The following is a 17,117-nucleotide window of genomic DNA, read 5'->3' on the forward strand; positions in this document are numbered from 1 at the left end:
ACCAAAAGAGTATCTGAAAAATATCAAATATAATTGTCGACTAAAGGCTCGTTTGGGAGTGATTACCAAAAGAATATATGAAAAATATCAATATCCATCATATATCAGAGACTCTAAATTTTTACCTGATACGAAATAATCTACTTTCATTCACAAATTGAAAACAAAATTTCAAGATATAGAACGAACAACAACGAACGAATTCCTTATATTCCAAAGCAACAAGGCTCCCATACATTTCTTATTATGAGCAGAAATCCATTAGCTTTTGTAATGTTCATTATTTTAGCAACACTATTAGCTCATCTGCGGTGGTGGTTTAGGCCACTCAAGAGAGATATCACTGTCTCCGACATTGTAGTCTCTATAACCATAAACTCCACCCTCAGTCACATTCCAAATGCAGTTTGTGGGGCACCTACTCTTATCCCTATCAGCAACATACATGTCAAAGACTCCAAACACGTCCTCCAAACGACCCTGCGGGTAGCGTCGAAAATTTATAGCACAAGTCAAAAGCGTGACCCCTTCAAAGCGAAAACTCCAGTCATAGGCAGTGTTGCAAGCTATTTCATAGACTCCCAAGTCTTCGGTATTTGTTTTACAGTGAATTGTAAAATATTCCAAAGCAATTGGAAGATTGTTGTTGATATGAACAGTGGTTAATGGTGGGTCTGATGCCAAGGTTGCTTGGTTTCTTGCAGAGATGATTGGCAGATTCCAAACAGCAATGCACAACACAAGCAGAAAGACATGTTTGCTAAGAAGAGGATTGCACATTTTTAGATTTTTTTTTTTCTTTCCTTTTGACTTGGTGATTTCAATGGCGATCACACATTTGCATATGTATGCAACAATTGTAAGGGTGGTAAACAATTTTGAATCCAATTTCTTTTTTTATATAACATATGTGGTAAATCCAATTTAATACATTCCCATTAGGTGTGCGAATCGTCATTCTCTTATTCTGAGTTTTGGAAATGCTGGGGTTATGCTATATTTGGTCCAACTGAATTCAAAATCCATATTCCACATGTAATTTTATAAGGAAATATTAATTTGATCCTTTGGTATAGTATTATTATAGGAAAGAATCCCTATGTATTATTTCCATTATTATAGGGCCCTGAATTTGCTGAGTTGGATTATGTAGTTGGATAGGATTCATAATCCTAGTTAAATGTTTGGTGGCCTAAAAACAACTTGGATTAGATTTTTTCTGAACCTACTTGGCCCAAATATAGTAGGATTATGAATCTTACCAAAACGTTGGGATTTAGTTGGTGAATTGGATTATGTATAATCGTACTAAGTCATGTAATAGCACATTTTAATTAATTCAACCCTTAATCTTCTGTAGTATCCAAGGTCTAAAATATTTATGATTTCGAAAATATCGATAGTCCAAAAACACATAAATTTTGATGAAAATATCGGGATATTATCGCTATTGATATTAATATTGAATACAAACCATGAAAATTGTAAGAAAAACTTGGGAAATTTTTCTTGAAACCTTGAAGGATGTTTATTTAGTCAATTATCTATTACTTTATCACAAAAAATTGGAAGGAAATGCATTGCATGATGAGTTTAATTGATTTAAGTTGATTATATAGCGAGCTGACAAACAATGCGTTAGAAAATATGAAGTAATTAATGATAGAAGATTAAACACACCATAATCATTTATTTATAATGATTTACTACAATATTTTACATTTTATACATTGCATGGTAAGATACATGAGTGACTTAGTAACACTAACATCTCCTAAGGTTTTCGGCTTTTTCACAAAACTCCTTGAGGTTTTAGAAATTACAAGATCCCATGAGGTTTTAAATTGTTTTAAAAAAAACTCATTTTCATTGATTTTTCATCCAAAGATTGATGATTTTATTAAAAAAAATTCCCTAAATGACAGAGTTGACCTTTGGGATTAGATTGCATATACTTCATTGAGGTTAATTTTGTCATTTGCATAAGTTTTTTTTTCAATGAAATCACAATTTTTGGACAAATAATCAACGAAAATAGGTTTTGTGAAAACAAACTGAAACCTTATGGGGTGTTCATGTAATTTTTGAGACTTGAGGGGGTTTTGTGAAAACACAAGAAACCTTAAGAGGTGTTAGTGTAAATAACTCTTCAAATTTTCCACTGTCTTCATCATCTCAATATTGTCGATATTATAGCGATATTTTGGCCAAATGTTGCTAAAGTGTGAGAGAAATTATCGACGTCGATATTTTTCGATATTATCGATACTTATACAATATGTGTATGGATATGTTCCCAAATATCCTAAACCCAAAAAAACTATAATATCCTTGATATTTTGTCGATATTATCGATGTTTTAGTCCTTGGTAGTACCAAACATATCATTGGATTAACGTTATCATTTTCAATCCAATGCAATCCAATTATACCAATCAAATCCAATCCTAATCACCAAACATGGGGAGAGAATCCCCATGTATTCTTTAAATTATTTTAAAAAAGTTATTTATTCAAAAATCAATTTTAGCATGACATATTACACAAAAATCCATATAAAGCATATTTGGAGAGAAAACTAAAAACTAGCCACTTGTAATTTTCCAATGGTTCTTAATGTGTTAAAATTTTATAAAAACCAATTAAAAAAGACAAGTGGCTAATTTTAGAGTTTTCTCTCCAAATAGAATTTATAAAGATTTTTGTATAATGTGTCATGTTAAAAATACCCATACATAACACATCACATTGGACAAAATGAGAAATGTAAAAGCGCCCTTCTTTTTTTTTTTTTCCGAGAGAATAACTTCTACAAAACCCAGGAAACGGGGAAAAAGGAACAAAACTTAGGAACCAAAAGCGGGCCAAAGAACAAAAATAGAGAAAGGACATACACTAAGGACATACACTTAACCACACAAGTCTAATATAAAAATAATTTCCCACCACTTTTAGACCAATCCTTGCATCTTCTTGGCTGTTCAATTCAGACCGCGATGCACCCATCATCAGTTGAAACTGTTAAAATTCGAGGTGTTCATACCTAATTTTTTCCCCTTGGGCCTCACAAAGGAAGGATGATGTGGTAAACGCCCATTGGGCAGGATTTTGGGCCTAGAAACGAAAATACCTAGGCCCATAGTTAAAATAGGGGTCGAGCCTAAAAAGCCACGACCGTAGCACAAAAAGCTCGGCCCAAGCGACAAGGCTCGGCTCAGGTCTCAAAATGGGACCAACACTACCGCCCAGGGACCATTTGAAATCTCGGCCCAAGCCCAGGTACCGCCCCAAGTTTTTAAAGCCCGACCCAAACCTTTAAGCATGGTATGAAGTCTAAAATGTAAATACAAACTATTATATTTGAAAGCTTGGCATCAAACCGTTTTTCCATTCTCTTAATCAAGTTTAATTAAAGATAAACAGTAGGATGCACGTCATCAACTTGAAAAGATTGAAAGGAATTAATTAAAGTAATTTCACAAAGAAAGAATCCGAATCCGGCCCAGTATATACACAAAATTTAGAAGCCTACAAACAATAACTCGTGTACAAAAAAAATTTCATGCCAAATCCAGCGACCCATTAGGAAATGGATATACGAGGATCTTTAGAGACGAACGGGTGGGTCAAAAGCTGAGCGGCGGTCCACCTCTTTTCGGACTCCTTCTGCAAGCAACACTCTATGAAACTCCGAAACTCCTCTGACACCCCCTCGGGCAAGCTCGGCGGCTCTCCGAAACATATGGCGCACATAAGAGTGGCCCAGTCGGGTTTCTGACCAAGAGGCAACAACGGAAAGTGACCCATGTAAAGCTCCATCAGGGTCAGCCCTAGGCTCCATATGTCACCGGCGTAGTCGTTGTAATTGCCGCCGTAAATATCCGGGTTGAATCTTTCAGGGCTCATGTAAGCACAAGTACCCACGTAGGAATTGCAGGCGTCCAAGGTCCGGCACAGGATCTTGCTCACGCCAAAGTCGGCGATTTTCATTTCCATGTTGCTATTCACCAAAACATTGGCGGGTTTGATGTCGCGGTGGATGATCTTGTTGTTGTGGAGGTAGTTGAGGCCGTTAAGAACTTGGCTGGCGACGTGGGCAAGATTGGGCTCAGAGAAGGTGCCTTGGGCTTTAAGCAAGGTCTCGAGGGAGCCGGAGTCCATGTACTCCATGAGGATGCCGTTATCTCCCGACGGCTTCTCAAAGATAGCGTGGCAGCGGATGACGTGGGGAGAGTCAGTGCGGCGGAGGATCTCCATCTCGAGGAAGAGCTGACGGCGGACTGTAGGGTCGTTGGAGTTGCCATGGATGAGTTTGAGAGCGTAGGTGGTGGAAGTCCGCTTGTGATTTACCTTGTAGACGGTGTCGCTGTTACCGTGGCCAAGGACTTGAAGTTTCTCAAGATCGGCGGCGGAGATAGCGCCAAAGGAAGGGTTGTTTGTGACGGCGGTGGTAACAACAGCGGTGGGAGGGAGGGAAACAGAGAAACATGGGCGGCACTCGGAGGGTTCGGGCAAGGGGAGGCGGAGATTAAGCTGGCGGCGTTGTCGAATGAGAGCCATTTTGTTTCTATTTTGGTTGGGGATGTGTTGGTGGTGTGGGTGTTGGAGTGGAGTGGAGTGGAGTATTTATATAGGGTTTCCTTTTTCCTAATACAAGTAGTAGTGAGAAAAGAACTTGCGGACCAAGCAGCCGGCATCATCCAAATGGATCCCAACATTTTTGGTTTAGGATTATTTTATTTTATTAACTAATTTAAACATAATTATCTACATTTGGATTTCAAAGCATTTACTAGTAGCTATGATATATTCATAATCTTGTTAAATCCATATCTATCAACGCTTATAGTTATCTGCCAACTTCATTTGCTTTGGGAGTAATCTGACTTTTGTAATTAAATATTTTATCATTTTAAAATACTCGCGAAAAAAAAAAATTTGTGCAGGATAAAGATTTCAACCTAAAACTCAATTAATCTTCTGGATTTCTTCTGACTTGGTCTTTTTAGGAAGCCATGTTGTCCTTGGATAGATATTATTAATTTTGTGATCTTGGTTAAGTTGCGAAATCTACCTATTTTGGTAACGCTAAATTTTTATTTGTTTTTCCTACTTCAATGAGGAACGCTAGGTTACTGTTAGTGTTTATAGCTCTATATAAATAAGAGCCTTGTAACCTATGGACAATTAACTTTGATTAATATCTCTTGCTCCATTCCCATTATTCACATTTTTCAATAGGCCAAACATGTACCTGTTTCATTTCTTAGTTGGAGGTACCAATTAGCACAGAAGGCTTGGGGAGAAGACATTGTCATAAACCCTCATACAACCACCGTTCGTATTGACTGTTTGTGCAAATAATCTCGCGGGAGAATATTCGCTTCTTGATCCTTCAACCTTCGATCTTCCTTCTCTCTCTTCCTCGATTCCTGTAAAAAAGACTGGAGTAAATAGACCACACCCGGGGGGTGTTGACCAAAGGCCCTCCGATGCCTAAGTTAGTTCGAGTGTTTGTAGGAAAACAATAGCTAAGCAAAGGGTATGGAGTTGTATGTATGGTGTGAACGGGGTGGCCGGAGCCGTGTGTGGTGGCCGAAGCCGTGTGGAGAAAATATGGAGAGTGGAGAGGGAAAGAGAGCTTTGGGTATTAGGAGTAGGTTTTTTGAAGTACCTTGAATGGTGAATGAGGTCGTCTATTTATAGGAGCCTTGGGGCTAGGGTTTCGTAGGGATCGAGTCGGTTTCGTAGGGATCGACACGTCTCCGGACGTAGGCCATACGGGCCACTATTATCGACACGTCTCCGGATGTAGGCCAAACGGGCCACGATCATCGACACGTCTCCGGACATAGGCCAAACGGGTCATACACATCGACACGTCTCCGGACATAGGCCAAACGGGCCACTCTCATCGACACGTCTCCGGATGTAGGCCAAACAAACCACTATCATAGACACGTCTCCGGAAGTAGGCCAAACGGGTCATACACATCGACACGTCTCCGGACGTAGGCCAAACAGGCCACTATCATTGACACGTCTTCGGATGTAGGTCAAACAGGCCACTATCATCGACACGTCTCCGGACGTATGCCAAACGGGCTACTATCATCGACACGTCCCCGACGTAAGCCAAACGGGTCACACTCATTGACACGTCTCCGGACGTAGGCCAAACAGGCCACTCTCATCGACACGTCTCCAAACGTAAGCTAAACATGCCACAACTCAGAAACACTCAAGCAATTCACAAGACAATATGTGAATTGAAGTTATTTAAATAAATAAAAAATAACTGAAATTTCCATAGCAAAGTGATCAACCGGCCAAGTTCAACAAAAAGAAGATGGTCAAACAAGACCAATTATTCTAAACAGATAGCAGACCACAAAAGCTGAAAAGAAATAAATGAGTCTTCATCTACTCAGAGACGCTAACAGGGGATCCTTAATCTGCAGTCTCTTTCGCATTCACCTGATCAGCCATGCTCTCAGCAGGTCCACCTGCCTGATTCGCGATATCTTCCACCACCTCTTTTGTAAAGCAGGTGAAATGTTGCTTCCTTTTATTTTTCCAAGGAAAGACTTGAGAAAAGACCAAGATCGCCAGCCTGATGGATTTGATCAATCAGCTCAGCACAAGTGGATGGACTTGACAGAAAGTTCGTCTTGAGCAGATCAGGCATGCCTGCATCCCCTGCAGGGGTGTACTTGTTCACCTTGGGATTAGCCGCTGACGTTACAGAAAAGCCCTCGGCTCAAGCATATGACTCTCTCGTCTTCTTGGTCGCCGCCATCCTCACCTCCAAATGAGTCAACGATGCTAAATCTACTTCACGCTTGACATCTCATGACTTAACTGCTGGATCATGATGATTGGGTAGATGAGAAGACCTCCTAATTCGACCTCCATCCTTTGACTGGTGCAGACAACCGAACTTCGAAGAATAATATCTACATCTCATTGCCTCATAGTAGGTGAACTAGATCGCGCACGGACTACTTTACAGAGCAGATCAAGGTCTCCAAGCTTGTCTGCAGGAGGCTTGAGTGGAACGTCCCAAATATTGTGCATATCGCCAATCTGCTTGCTATCTGCACAAACGAGATGTTTAATCCTAGCTGACGATGGGGGAACATCTCCTACTTGACTCTTCTCAACAGAAAGGATCCTTGGCTTCTTCCTTAACGGTGACACATCCTTCGCACGCGAAGTCACAGCTTCATTCATTGAAGACTTGACATCAGCCTTCCTTCTTTATGGAGGTCCGGCAGAACACTCCTCCTACCCAGTTGGCAAATCATCAGAGACTGGACCATTCTGCTTCCATCTCTCAACACCTTGGGCAGGGGGCAGACCACCAACTTTTTTCCAATACTCGCTCAGTAGCAACCAGCGGCCACCGCCGCTCCAACCGTCTTCGGCTGCCAGTAACATCATCAACCAGCCTAGTCCCACCCAGCTGGTCCTGGCCGCGAAAAAGAGAAGACGAAGAAAATATATACGTGCTCGACTTATCTTGGGATGCACGGCAACTCCTCTCTTCAACAAGCAGTACAAATTCTCCAAGATCTTTCTCAAGCTAGAAAGTAGAGAAGTTAAGTTTGCGATGTGACACAAAGTGAAGAGTAGCCCTGTATTTATACAAGTTGGACAACCCAGGTCAAGAAGGAATCGCAAGCTCATTCCTACTAGGAATCCAACTCCAACAATAGTCAGAAGCCTACACCAATTGGGAATTCGATCTGCAAAAGGAGTCCAACTCATAGAAGAAAGCCCAAACACAGGTGGAGAGTCCGAAAAAAATAATTTCATCTCCTACCTGCCACACAAGCGCCACGCAGAAGCTGGGGGGCATTTGTGGGAGCATATATTTTCGTCTCCAATCAGGGCACGCCACGTGAAAAAGAAGATTATCTCTCAATGAAAGCACCAAATGTTTGTGCAAATAATCTCGTGGGAGAATATTCGCTTCTTGATCATTCAACCTTCGATCTTCCTTCTCTCTCTTCCTTGATTCCTGTAAAAAAGACTGGAGTAAATAGACCATATCTGGGGAGTGTTGGCCAAAGGCCCTCCGATGCCTAAGTTAGTTCGAGTGTTTGTAGGAAAACAATAGCTAAGCAAAGGGTACGGAGTTGTATGTATGGTGTGAACCGGGTGGCCGGAGCCGTGTGTGGTGGTCGAAGCTGTGTGGAGAAAATATGGAGAGTGGAGAGGGAGAGAGAGCTTCGGGTATTAGGAGTAGGTTTTTTGAAGTACCTTGAATGATGAATGAGGTCGTCTATTTATAGGAGCCTCGGGCTAGGGTTTCGTAGGGATCGAGTCGGACTTGATAATATCCGAATTAATGATATTATCTCTTAAGAAGATAATAAATTAAATGATATTATCTTCTCTTTATTAGGATAATATCTGAATTAATGATATTATCTCTTTAAATAAAGATAATATCATATTAATTAAGATATTTATCCCAATTAATTAATTAGCCAGATAAACTGGTTTAATTAATTAATTTAAGAGATAATCTTCTTTTCCACGTGGCGTGCCCTGATTGGAGACGAAAATATATGCTCCCACATTGACAATGCTATTATCGATAGCAAAAACCTCACGGTTCATTGTAAATCCAAGAACGATGATTTGGGGGTTCATGTTATAACCAACAGTCTTTCATACGAGTGGAGTTTGAAGGTTAATTTCTGGGAAACTACACTTTTCTGTCATTTGAGTTTTCAAGACAAATCCAGGGCTGTGTCTGGATCGTTTGACATATACGTAGCCAAAAGAAACATGAAAAGATGCCCAACATTTTGTGTTTGGAGTGTGCAAGAGTCTGGCGCTTCTGGCTACAGAGAAGACTCGGGCCTCGTTCAATTTGATATTTCCTTTCCATTTAAATAGAGATGAAAATAGAATGTTACATATATATAGTCCCGATCTCTTGGACCACAGACCATAAATCTCTTGAACCCCTATAGTCCAAAAGATCGGCACTATATATTCTATATAGTTTACAGGAATGCTGCAAATTGTATTGTGGTGCTTATCGTTTTTTTTAAGGGTGCTTTTTGATCTAGTTATTTAATAATAAAAAATTCAACCTGGTTATAACGAGTGACATGCATTAGGCGGCATATTCACTTGTCACTTACTACAAGACATTTTTATTTTTATTTTTAATGAGATAGGGGGACAAATGCAAAAAGAAACGATAATTAACTAGTACATATCAAGCGAGGCCTAACAACACCTAAAAAATCATTCTCCAAGAAAGCGCTAACCCAAGCAGGGGCCTTATCCAAATAACAAACCCCCAAATCCAAGTTAAAGCTCCAATTAGCCATACGATCAGCTACAACATTCATTTCTATGTAAACATGAGTAAGGTGACAGTTGCCAATATGCCTCATAAAAACACAACAACTTTGAATCAACTACAAGACATTTTTCACTATGTGCTAAACGGTATTGAATTGGAGTGTTGGAGCATCTTCAAAGAAGGGATGCAAATTTAGGGATGGAAAGCCTAATTTACATCACCGTTTATATTTCCTATAGAAAAAATGAGATGTGAGTTATTTATTTCAATAGGGAGTTTCTAAATTTAAGGAGCTAAGCCAACTAACCCAACGAAAAAGAGTCTTAACTAGTGGTCTTAGATTTGAATCACTGTGGCACTTTAATTGTATGTGCAAGAAACCTCTTTCCCTTTATAGTTTAAACTATTATTTCTATTAAAAACAAAATTAAGGAGTTAAAATTTAGAGTTGGTGGTTTAATTTGTTCTGTCGGATGCCCTTAGCCATTCAATCTCAACTATGAGTGACATTGGTGTATGTGGCGCATTCACCAAAAGTCTCCCGTGTGCTTCCTTTTGTCGTTGTCCTCCTTTTCAATTTGTGTGACTCTCTATTACAAGATGTAAAATTAGATGCAAATGTATATTTGTATTTTTTTTTTTTTTCCATATACCAGGCGGTTTCTTCATTTACATCCTCAATTATTTACAGGCTTGGTGATCCTCTAACTGCAACTACAAGAAGGAACAAATATTTCTTTTAATTAGTTCAATAAATTTGCAAAGTTGGGTACCATACACATTAGTAAAAATACGTTGAGTTCATGCAAATACAAAATATTAAATAGACAAATTGACCGTCAGACCAAAAACAAAAAACTGGACAAATTGACCGTCAGACCAAAAATAAAAAACTAGACAAATTGACCGCGCAAGCTGGATTTGGGATGCTAGTTTCAGCCCAAGAGCGGGAATGGCATGGGCCGAGCTGAGAAAAGCAATGGATATGGAAAATTACCGGGTATTGAATGTTTTTCTCCAACTCCTCTCTTACCATTACTGATTTGGTTTCCGACGCTCAGGTCCCCCTTTTCCGGTTACCCGTTGTGGCTCGATCATGGAGGCAACATCTTATTTTTTTTGTGTTTTTATTTTTAGTTTTGTGTTATTTGGGGCCATACTGTTTTAAAGTCTGGGCTTCTTTATATTATGTTATGTTATGTTTGGCCCAATTAATGTAGATCGGGAGATCTAGACTCTACTTTTTGGGAGAGGCTACAATGAGGAGATTAATCCCACCATCAAAATATTTAAATGTTTAAGTCTCATGATTTCTTTACATTTGTTGATGGTGATATTCCCTCCTCAAATGACCTTCTCACTTTAAACTCCTCATTATTGCCTCCCCGCTACTTTCTTTAATTTTAGAACAAGTGATTTGGGAAGAGGGATTTACACATATTTATTGGGTGTCTCGTAATATTAAATCTCTACTCACGTAAGTGAAGGTATCTACTTTATTGTTTCCTTAGAAAAGTACAAATTCTGGTTCAATGCAATTTTTCCTTATTGGGCCTTTCCAAGGGCTTTTTTGTCTTCCTCTATTCCGGATGTCACAATTGACTTTAAATTAAAATCCAATAATGTCACGTATTATTGTTGAAGTATGTATTAATTTTTAGTTCATACTACATTTAATGTCCGTACTATTGTTGAGGTATTATTATTGAGATGAGTAATCAATTGATTTTGGGTCCGATACTTCCACATCAGAGCATGTCACGTCCAACATGTGAAGTGTGTACTATTGAGATAAGCACCCAATTGATTTCAGGTTGATTAAACTTGAATGAAAGAGAGTGTGTCCCCATCCAAGTATTTGAAGGCTATATCATTGAGAAGAGTAACTGGAATTATGCTGTTATGAGATTGGGAAAAAAAAAACACTGTGAAGGGAATAGTGCATAGATAAAAAGAATAGTTGGAAACCAATTGTTTCTTCTTGATACGGAAACAGAAAAAGACTGCAGATGTAGTGCAAGGCATGAATTGTCTCTATCTTCGAAGCACGTAATGGGGATTGAAAATGCCAATGTTGGTTTTGTTGTGACTTTTGCTTTTGCAATGATAAGTTATATTCATTTCTCTGGGAGAGATAAACTTGCTTTTGTTCCACTGAGCCAGCCCACGCGGTTTTGAATCGACACACAGCCATATCCTCATGATGCTTCTTTAATCCTTTAGTACCAGCACTGCTTCATTAGGACATCGTACATTCTGCTCACAGTTTTTTCTTCTTCTTATAAAACACACGGGAGGAATTGTATTTCGAGGAGTTTATGATTACTTGTTTGAAATGTCAATAATAGCTCCTGTTTCGTTTTTTGTTAAAATATCGTATAAGGATTAGGTGAGACGAAAATAAAACAATTACTCTTTTAAGTCCTGTGTTCGAATTCCCCACTTGTATGTAAACCTGAAATTATACTATTTGGATTCTGCCTGCATTGGCTTCTCCATCTTTTTGATATATTTGTTTGATAGATCTTTTGTACAATTTTACCTCAAAAAGAAAACAAAGTTCCATAGAGGAAGTTTGGGAAAGAAAAAATAATAATTTCCAAACCGACAAAAGGCCTGCCATTAACATTCAGGTAAGCATTACAATTCCAATGCCCTATAGAAAAAAGAATAATATTTTATTACATATTGCTTAGAGTAAACTTATAATTGAACCAAAATTGCATTACAGTCGTTTCTAACATAACACAATTCAACTTGGGGTTCCATCTGTGACTTAGCAAAGCAAAATGGAAATATTTAATTTTAAAAAGGAACCCAAAAACAAAAATACCCTTCAATTTTTTTTTCCAGTAGTCCATGCACTTCGTTAATTATAATGAGAACCGTTTCCCAATCATTAATGTTACCATGAAAAATCTTTTCTCCAGTTTACTTCATCGTTGCTGAAATAGAACCCATCTTCTCTGACCAACCAAGAACACTTCCTAAAAGGACCGCACCTCTGTGTATCCCTGGGAGCCTTAAAGGCCTCAAAGCTCCTTCTTGTTCGGTCCCATTTCATTGTACATTTGAAATGGTCGTTGGTGCCCCAGAAATTGGTCCTCAGACTCCAGCTGAAGTCATCATGCTCCTGAAGCGCACGTCCACCAAGATCACTGTGTTCTGATGCACACCAGATGACAAGAGGCAGGGAGGAGTTGTTTGTGAAGCCGTTGATGACTCGAATATCATATTCGATGCCATAGAAGTTCTGGGGTTGTAGTATTGACATGAAGATCACGAAGGACGCTAGGCCACAGATGAGGAGAATGCTGGTGAGGATCTTCATATTTTTGTGAATTGAAGGTAAATATTATGGTGGAAATGATAAATGAGCAATGCTTTTAAAGCTGGCCATAAAGAAAAAATCGTTTTCCTACTTGAAATGGTAACGTCATAATGGTATACCAACCTCCACCAAGTATTATACCAAATATACAAGATTTTTTTCTGTCCTAGGATCAAAGAAAATAATGTCAACATGGAGAGTGAACCAACATTTTCTCTCTTTTCTAATTCGCGAGAGGAGAAAGCAAGAGTTGAACTTTTGTTGCAGGTGTAACCGTATATGAGTAACTTGCTTAATTAGTATCTAGCCACATCCTTTATGTTTAGTTATTTACATGATGTTTGACAGTGGTAGATCTGGATATAATTGGTTTTATAATATTTGAATTATATGAGACTGTGGGGTATATAGGCGACTAATAATGGTTATGCACTACGTGAGGTAAGATCATATGTGATACATATAACTTCCCATACTATTTTTGCATTGATGAAAACTTTATCCGTACAACTATGCAAGGCTCCACATGAATACCAAACAAATTTAAAGCATGGAAATGTCAATGTCACATCACTTCCCAGCATTTTAGATATTAGCTATTTGTGATTCGGACGCTGCCACACTTCAACGCAGCAAGCAGATATATTTCTTTCTTTTTCAGCGGTTAACTTTGATGCAAGATCTTATAATTCAAGTAATTAAAATTATTTATCTACACACGTGAGGTCTTATCTTCATATCTGACAAAATGAAAGTGAGGTATCAAATTGAGTTTAACAAACCCAATTAGTTACTTTTTAGCAAACCTAATCTGAATTTTTATGTGACAATCAGGACTGCAAGAAGTAATAATTGGGGATTGAAAAAGATCCATCAAACTAAGACCAAGTTGTAGGCTGGTGGCAGTGGATAAACATGAAGAGTAATCTAGCATATCTCAAGTGGTGCCAGTGGCAGCGTTTTGCTGTTAAAGAGCCGCACATGATAGAATAAGATGTGGTTTTGATCCTTTCGTTGTCCATAGATCTTCTGTATGGCTTAAAGCTAGAAATCTAGGCAAAACGACAACAAAGCCTATGATATGTAATATTTTTTATTGTCGCCAAAACCTATGATATGTAATCTAAGGCAGAAGATTTTCTTTTTGCCTAACATCCCAAGACGATCTTAATTTAGCCACCTTTCCTTTCTAAATATTCTAGGTCAATTGGGTCATGTTGTCGGACTTTTTGCTCTTTTATCAGGCTTTGCTAGCACTTCAAATCACTTAACAAAAATAAAAAAAAGGAAAAGAAGAAAAGCTATAGCACTTGAAATTGGACTTCTCTAAAGTCCAACCCAAGTGTATACGGGCCTTTGCCTTTCTATTTATCTATTTCTTCTGGTTGAGTTGAGGCCAGTGGACATTTCTAGATTTCTTCATCTTTGGGATGAATTTGTAATGGCCAGCCTATGTAAAAGTTTTTGGGCTTAAGGGAGACAATTGACCTTGATACCATACTCCTTTAACTAATAGGATTGGGTTAGCTTAATCCAATCCCATTTATGTTGCTAAACAATGAATAGGAATATACATAAAAGGTAATCCAAGGTACTTTTTAATGTGCATTTTTGTATCATAACTATTTTTTGTTAAAAAAAAAATTTAGTACAAGTGATAGTCTAAACTACAAGAGAAAGGGGTTTCTCACACACACTCTCACACAACTAAGATGCCATGGGGGCTTGAACCTGTGACATCTTATTTGCAAATCCATGCCCTTTTCCACTTCGCTAGACCACGTTGGCTTTAGTATCATAACTTAATCCTAGATTTGAATGTGCATTTTTTAAGGATAACTTATACTATATGTAGTTAAGGGGGATGCATAATCCCACTACCCTAACCGTTAACCTTAGATCCAGACCTAGGAACTGAGACACCAGTGCTAATGAAGGATACTTATCGGCAATGTTTGGTAACTAAGATTTGATTGAATTAGGAAATAGGATTCGATCACCTTTTCGATTGGAAATTATAAGTATCCTTCATTCGCACTAGTGTCATATGTCATGATTCCTGCTCTTGGGTCTTGGGTTCGAGACTAGGGGGTTGGAGTAGTAGGATTAAATATCCCACCTTTTTTATAGGATAAGTTATCATATAAAAATGCACATAATACTTTTTTTATTTTATTCTAGGCAATTGAAAAAACAGAATTGTTGTTCAGTTATGGGAATATGGTGGGATTATCTTGTGTCCTATCCAAATTCATATTTTAGCACCAAACATGGCATTGGATTTAGCAAAACCAATCCTACTACTTATCGTACTCACCAAACAATGTCATCATTGTGAATCCAATATAAATCTAACACAATCCAGCCCTCCTCACCAAATATGAAGAGCACAAAAATGGCTAATAACATTTCGATTTTGTCCCATAAAGTGGTCATCTTCAATCTTGAACGCAGGTTTCCTCCCTATATAGCAAGGACAGTTTGAGTACTAAAGAATTTGTCTCCAAGTTTGGAAAGGCTTACACGATATCATTTCTCGTTTGTGCATCCATATATTTTTTTTGGGATTAAATTGCTGGCGGCCAAAAATTAAAGACTAAAACTATAATAGGAATAGACACAAACTCTTATTAATCCAAATATTAGGTTCTCATTGATTGGAATCTAATTATCAGTCCTGATCTTTTGAACTACAGGGGTCTAAGAGATTTGTGGTCACTCACTGTTGGATGTAAATTCAACGGTTCACTCACTCTTGCACTCATTTTAAGAAACTTTTTTGAACAATTGGATTAATATCCAACAGTGGGTGTGTTAGAGTTCATTGTATTTTGCAGTTTTTGTAAGGTGATTTGGGAAGAAGAGAGAAAACACAGAGAAAATGTGAGAGAGAACGTTGATGCTCTTGTAACTTCTTAATAGCTGTCAATTGTATTACACTCTACATGTATGTAAGTGTGTGTGAGAGAGAATCTAATTCTCTAACAGATTTACAAAGCATATTCAATCCTAGCCTTAGATTCTAGCATCCTATGAGATGAATCCATTTGTCATAATCTAATGCTTAGATCCTAGACTAGCTAAGAGATCACTTGGACTATGATCCAAGGGCTCAAATTACATTAAGACAGAAAAGAAAAAAATTTAGAAAAAGGAAACTAAAGTTCATAGACTGTAACATAAAACGACTGAGTAGCTTTTGTACCAAGGCATTCAGCTCCAATGCATTCAGCTCAAATGCTTTCAGCTCAAAGGGTTTAGACATCAACACTCCCTTCTAACCCTTTAGCTGATTTCACACCAAGTAAGTCTCTTAGATACACAAATCGATCCTTGGACAAAGCCTTGGTAAGAATGTCAGCAATCTGGTCTTCTGTTTTGCAGTAGATTAGTTCAATCTCCTTTGCTTGAATAGCTTCACGAATGAAGTGAAACTTTCTACTGATATGTCTGGTTTTCTGGTGGAAAACTGGATTCTTAGCCATTGCTATGGCAGAGGTGTTATCACACAAGATTGGTGTACCTTCCACTTGCTCTTCACCAAAGTCTTCAAGAACAAACCTTAGCCACTTAGCCTGTGATGTTGCTTCAGCAGCACTGACGTATTCTGCTTCTGCAGTAGACAAAGCTACTGTATTTTGCTTAATGGATGCCCATGAGAACATACCAGATCCAAGTGTAAATGCATAGCCTGAGGTGCTTCTTCTATCATCTTCACTTCCTGCCCAGTCACTGTCACAATACCCTATCAAAGTGGCTGACTTCCCTTTTATGAACTCAATTCCAAAATCCAGTGTGCCTTGGATGTACCTCAAGACCCTCTTGGCTGTTCCCATGTGTTTTCTAGTAGGATTATGCATGAACCTAGCAAGCAAGCTAGAAGCAAACATAATGTCTGGTCTTGTAGCTGTCAAATAGAGCAGACTACCAACAATCTGTCTATACTCATTCTCATTTGCTGCCTCACTCCCATCTTCCTTGCACAGCCTCTCACTTGCAACTAGTGGAGTCACCACAGATTTGCAGTCCTTTAGACCAAACTTTTCAATTACTTTCATTGCATATTTCTTCTGATGAAGAAATGTGTGCTTATTGGTCTGCACAACTCCCATGCCAAGGAAATGATAGAGCAGGCCGAGATCAGTCATCTCATAGTGCTTCATCATGTCATTTTTGAATTCTTCAAGCAATTTCACACAACTTCCAGTATAGACAATATCATCCACATAAAGTGAAACAATAAGAATACCTGAAGTGTCACTTGTTTTGACATAAAGTGTTGCCTCACTAGGACTTTTCTTGAATCCTGCCCTGTTGAAATATGAATCTATCTCATCATACCAGGCTCTTGGAGCCTGTTTTAGTCCATACAAAGCTTTGTTCAGCTTGTACACCCTGATTTCTTCATTGTCTTTAACAAACCCTTGTGGCTGCTCCACATAAACTTCTTCTTTTAAC

At 38.5% G+C, this 17,117-nt stretch overlaps 3 protein-coding genes across 3 annotated transcripts; all 3 read right to left on the reverse strand.

Moving 5' to 3' along the window:
* Window positions 1-297: 297 nt before the first annotated feature.
* On the reverse strand, window positions 298-780 carry LOC117616078 (S-protein homolog 6-like). The gene has a single exon (XM_034345280.1). It carries the CDS (start codon window positions 778-780, stop codon window positions 298-300), a length of 483 nt encoding a protein of 160 aa, XP_034201171.1.
* Window positions 781-3,582: 2,802 nt separating this feature from the next.
* LOC117616083 (mitogen-activated protein kinase kinase 9-like) lies at window positions 3,583-4,560 on the reverse strand. Its single transcript, XM_034345289.1, has one exon. The coding sequence runs from the start codon at window positions 4,558-4,560 to the stop codon at window positions 3,583-3,585; it is 978 nt and encodes a 325-aa protein (XP_034201180.1).
* A 7,596-nt stretch (window positions 4,561-12,156) lies between these two features.
* On the reverse strand, window positions 12,157-12,674 carry LOC117616161 (S-protein homolog 21). Its single transcript, XM_034345391.1, has one exon. It carries the CDS (start codon window positions 12,657-12,659, stop codon window positions 12,234-12,236), a length of 426 nt encoding a protein of 141 aa, XP_034201282.1. The 5' UTR covers window positions 12,660-12,674; the 3' UTR covers window positions 12,157-12,233.
* Window positions 12,675-17,117: the final 4,443 nt, after the last annotated feature.

The sequence above is a fragment of the Prunus dulcis genome, chromosome 1, assembly GCF_902201215.1.
Source record: "Prunus dulcis chromosome 1, ALMONDv2, whole genome shotgun sequence".
Lineage (NCBI taxonomy): Eukaryota > Viridiplantae > Streptophyta > Magnoliopsida > Rosales > Rosaceae > Prunus > Prunus dulcis.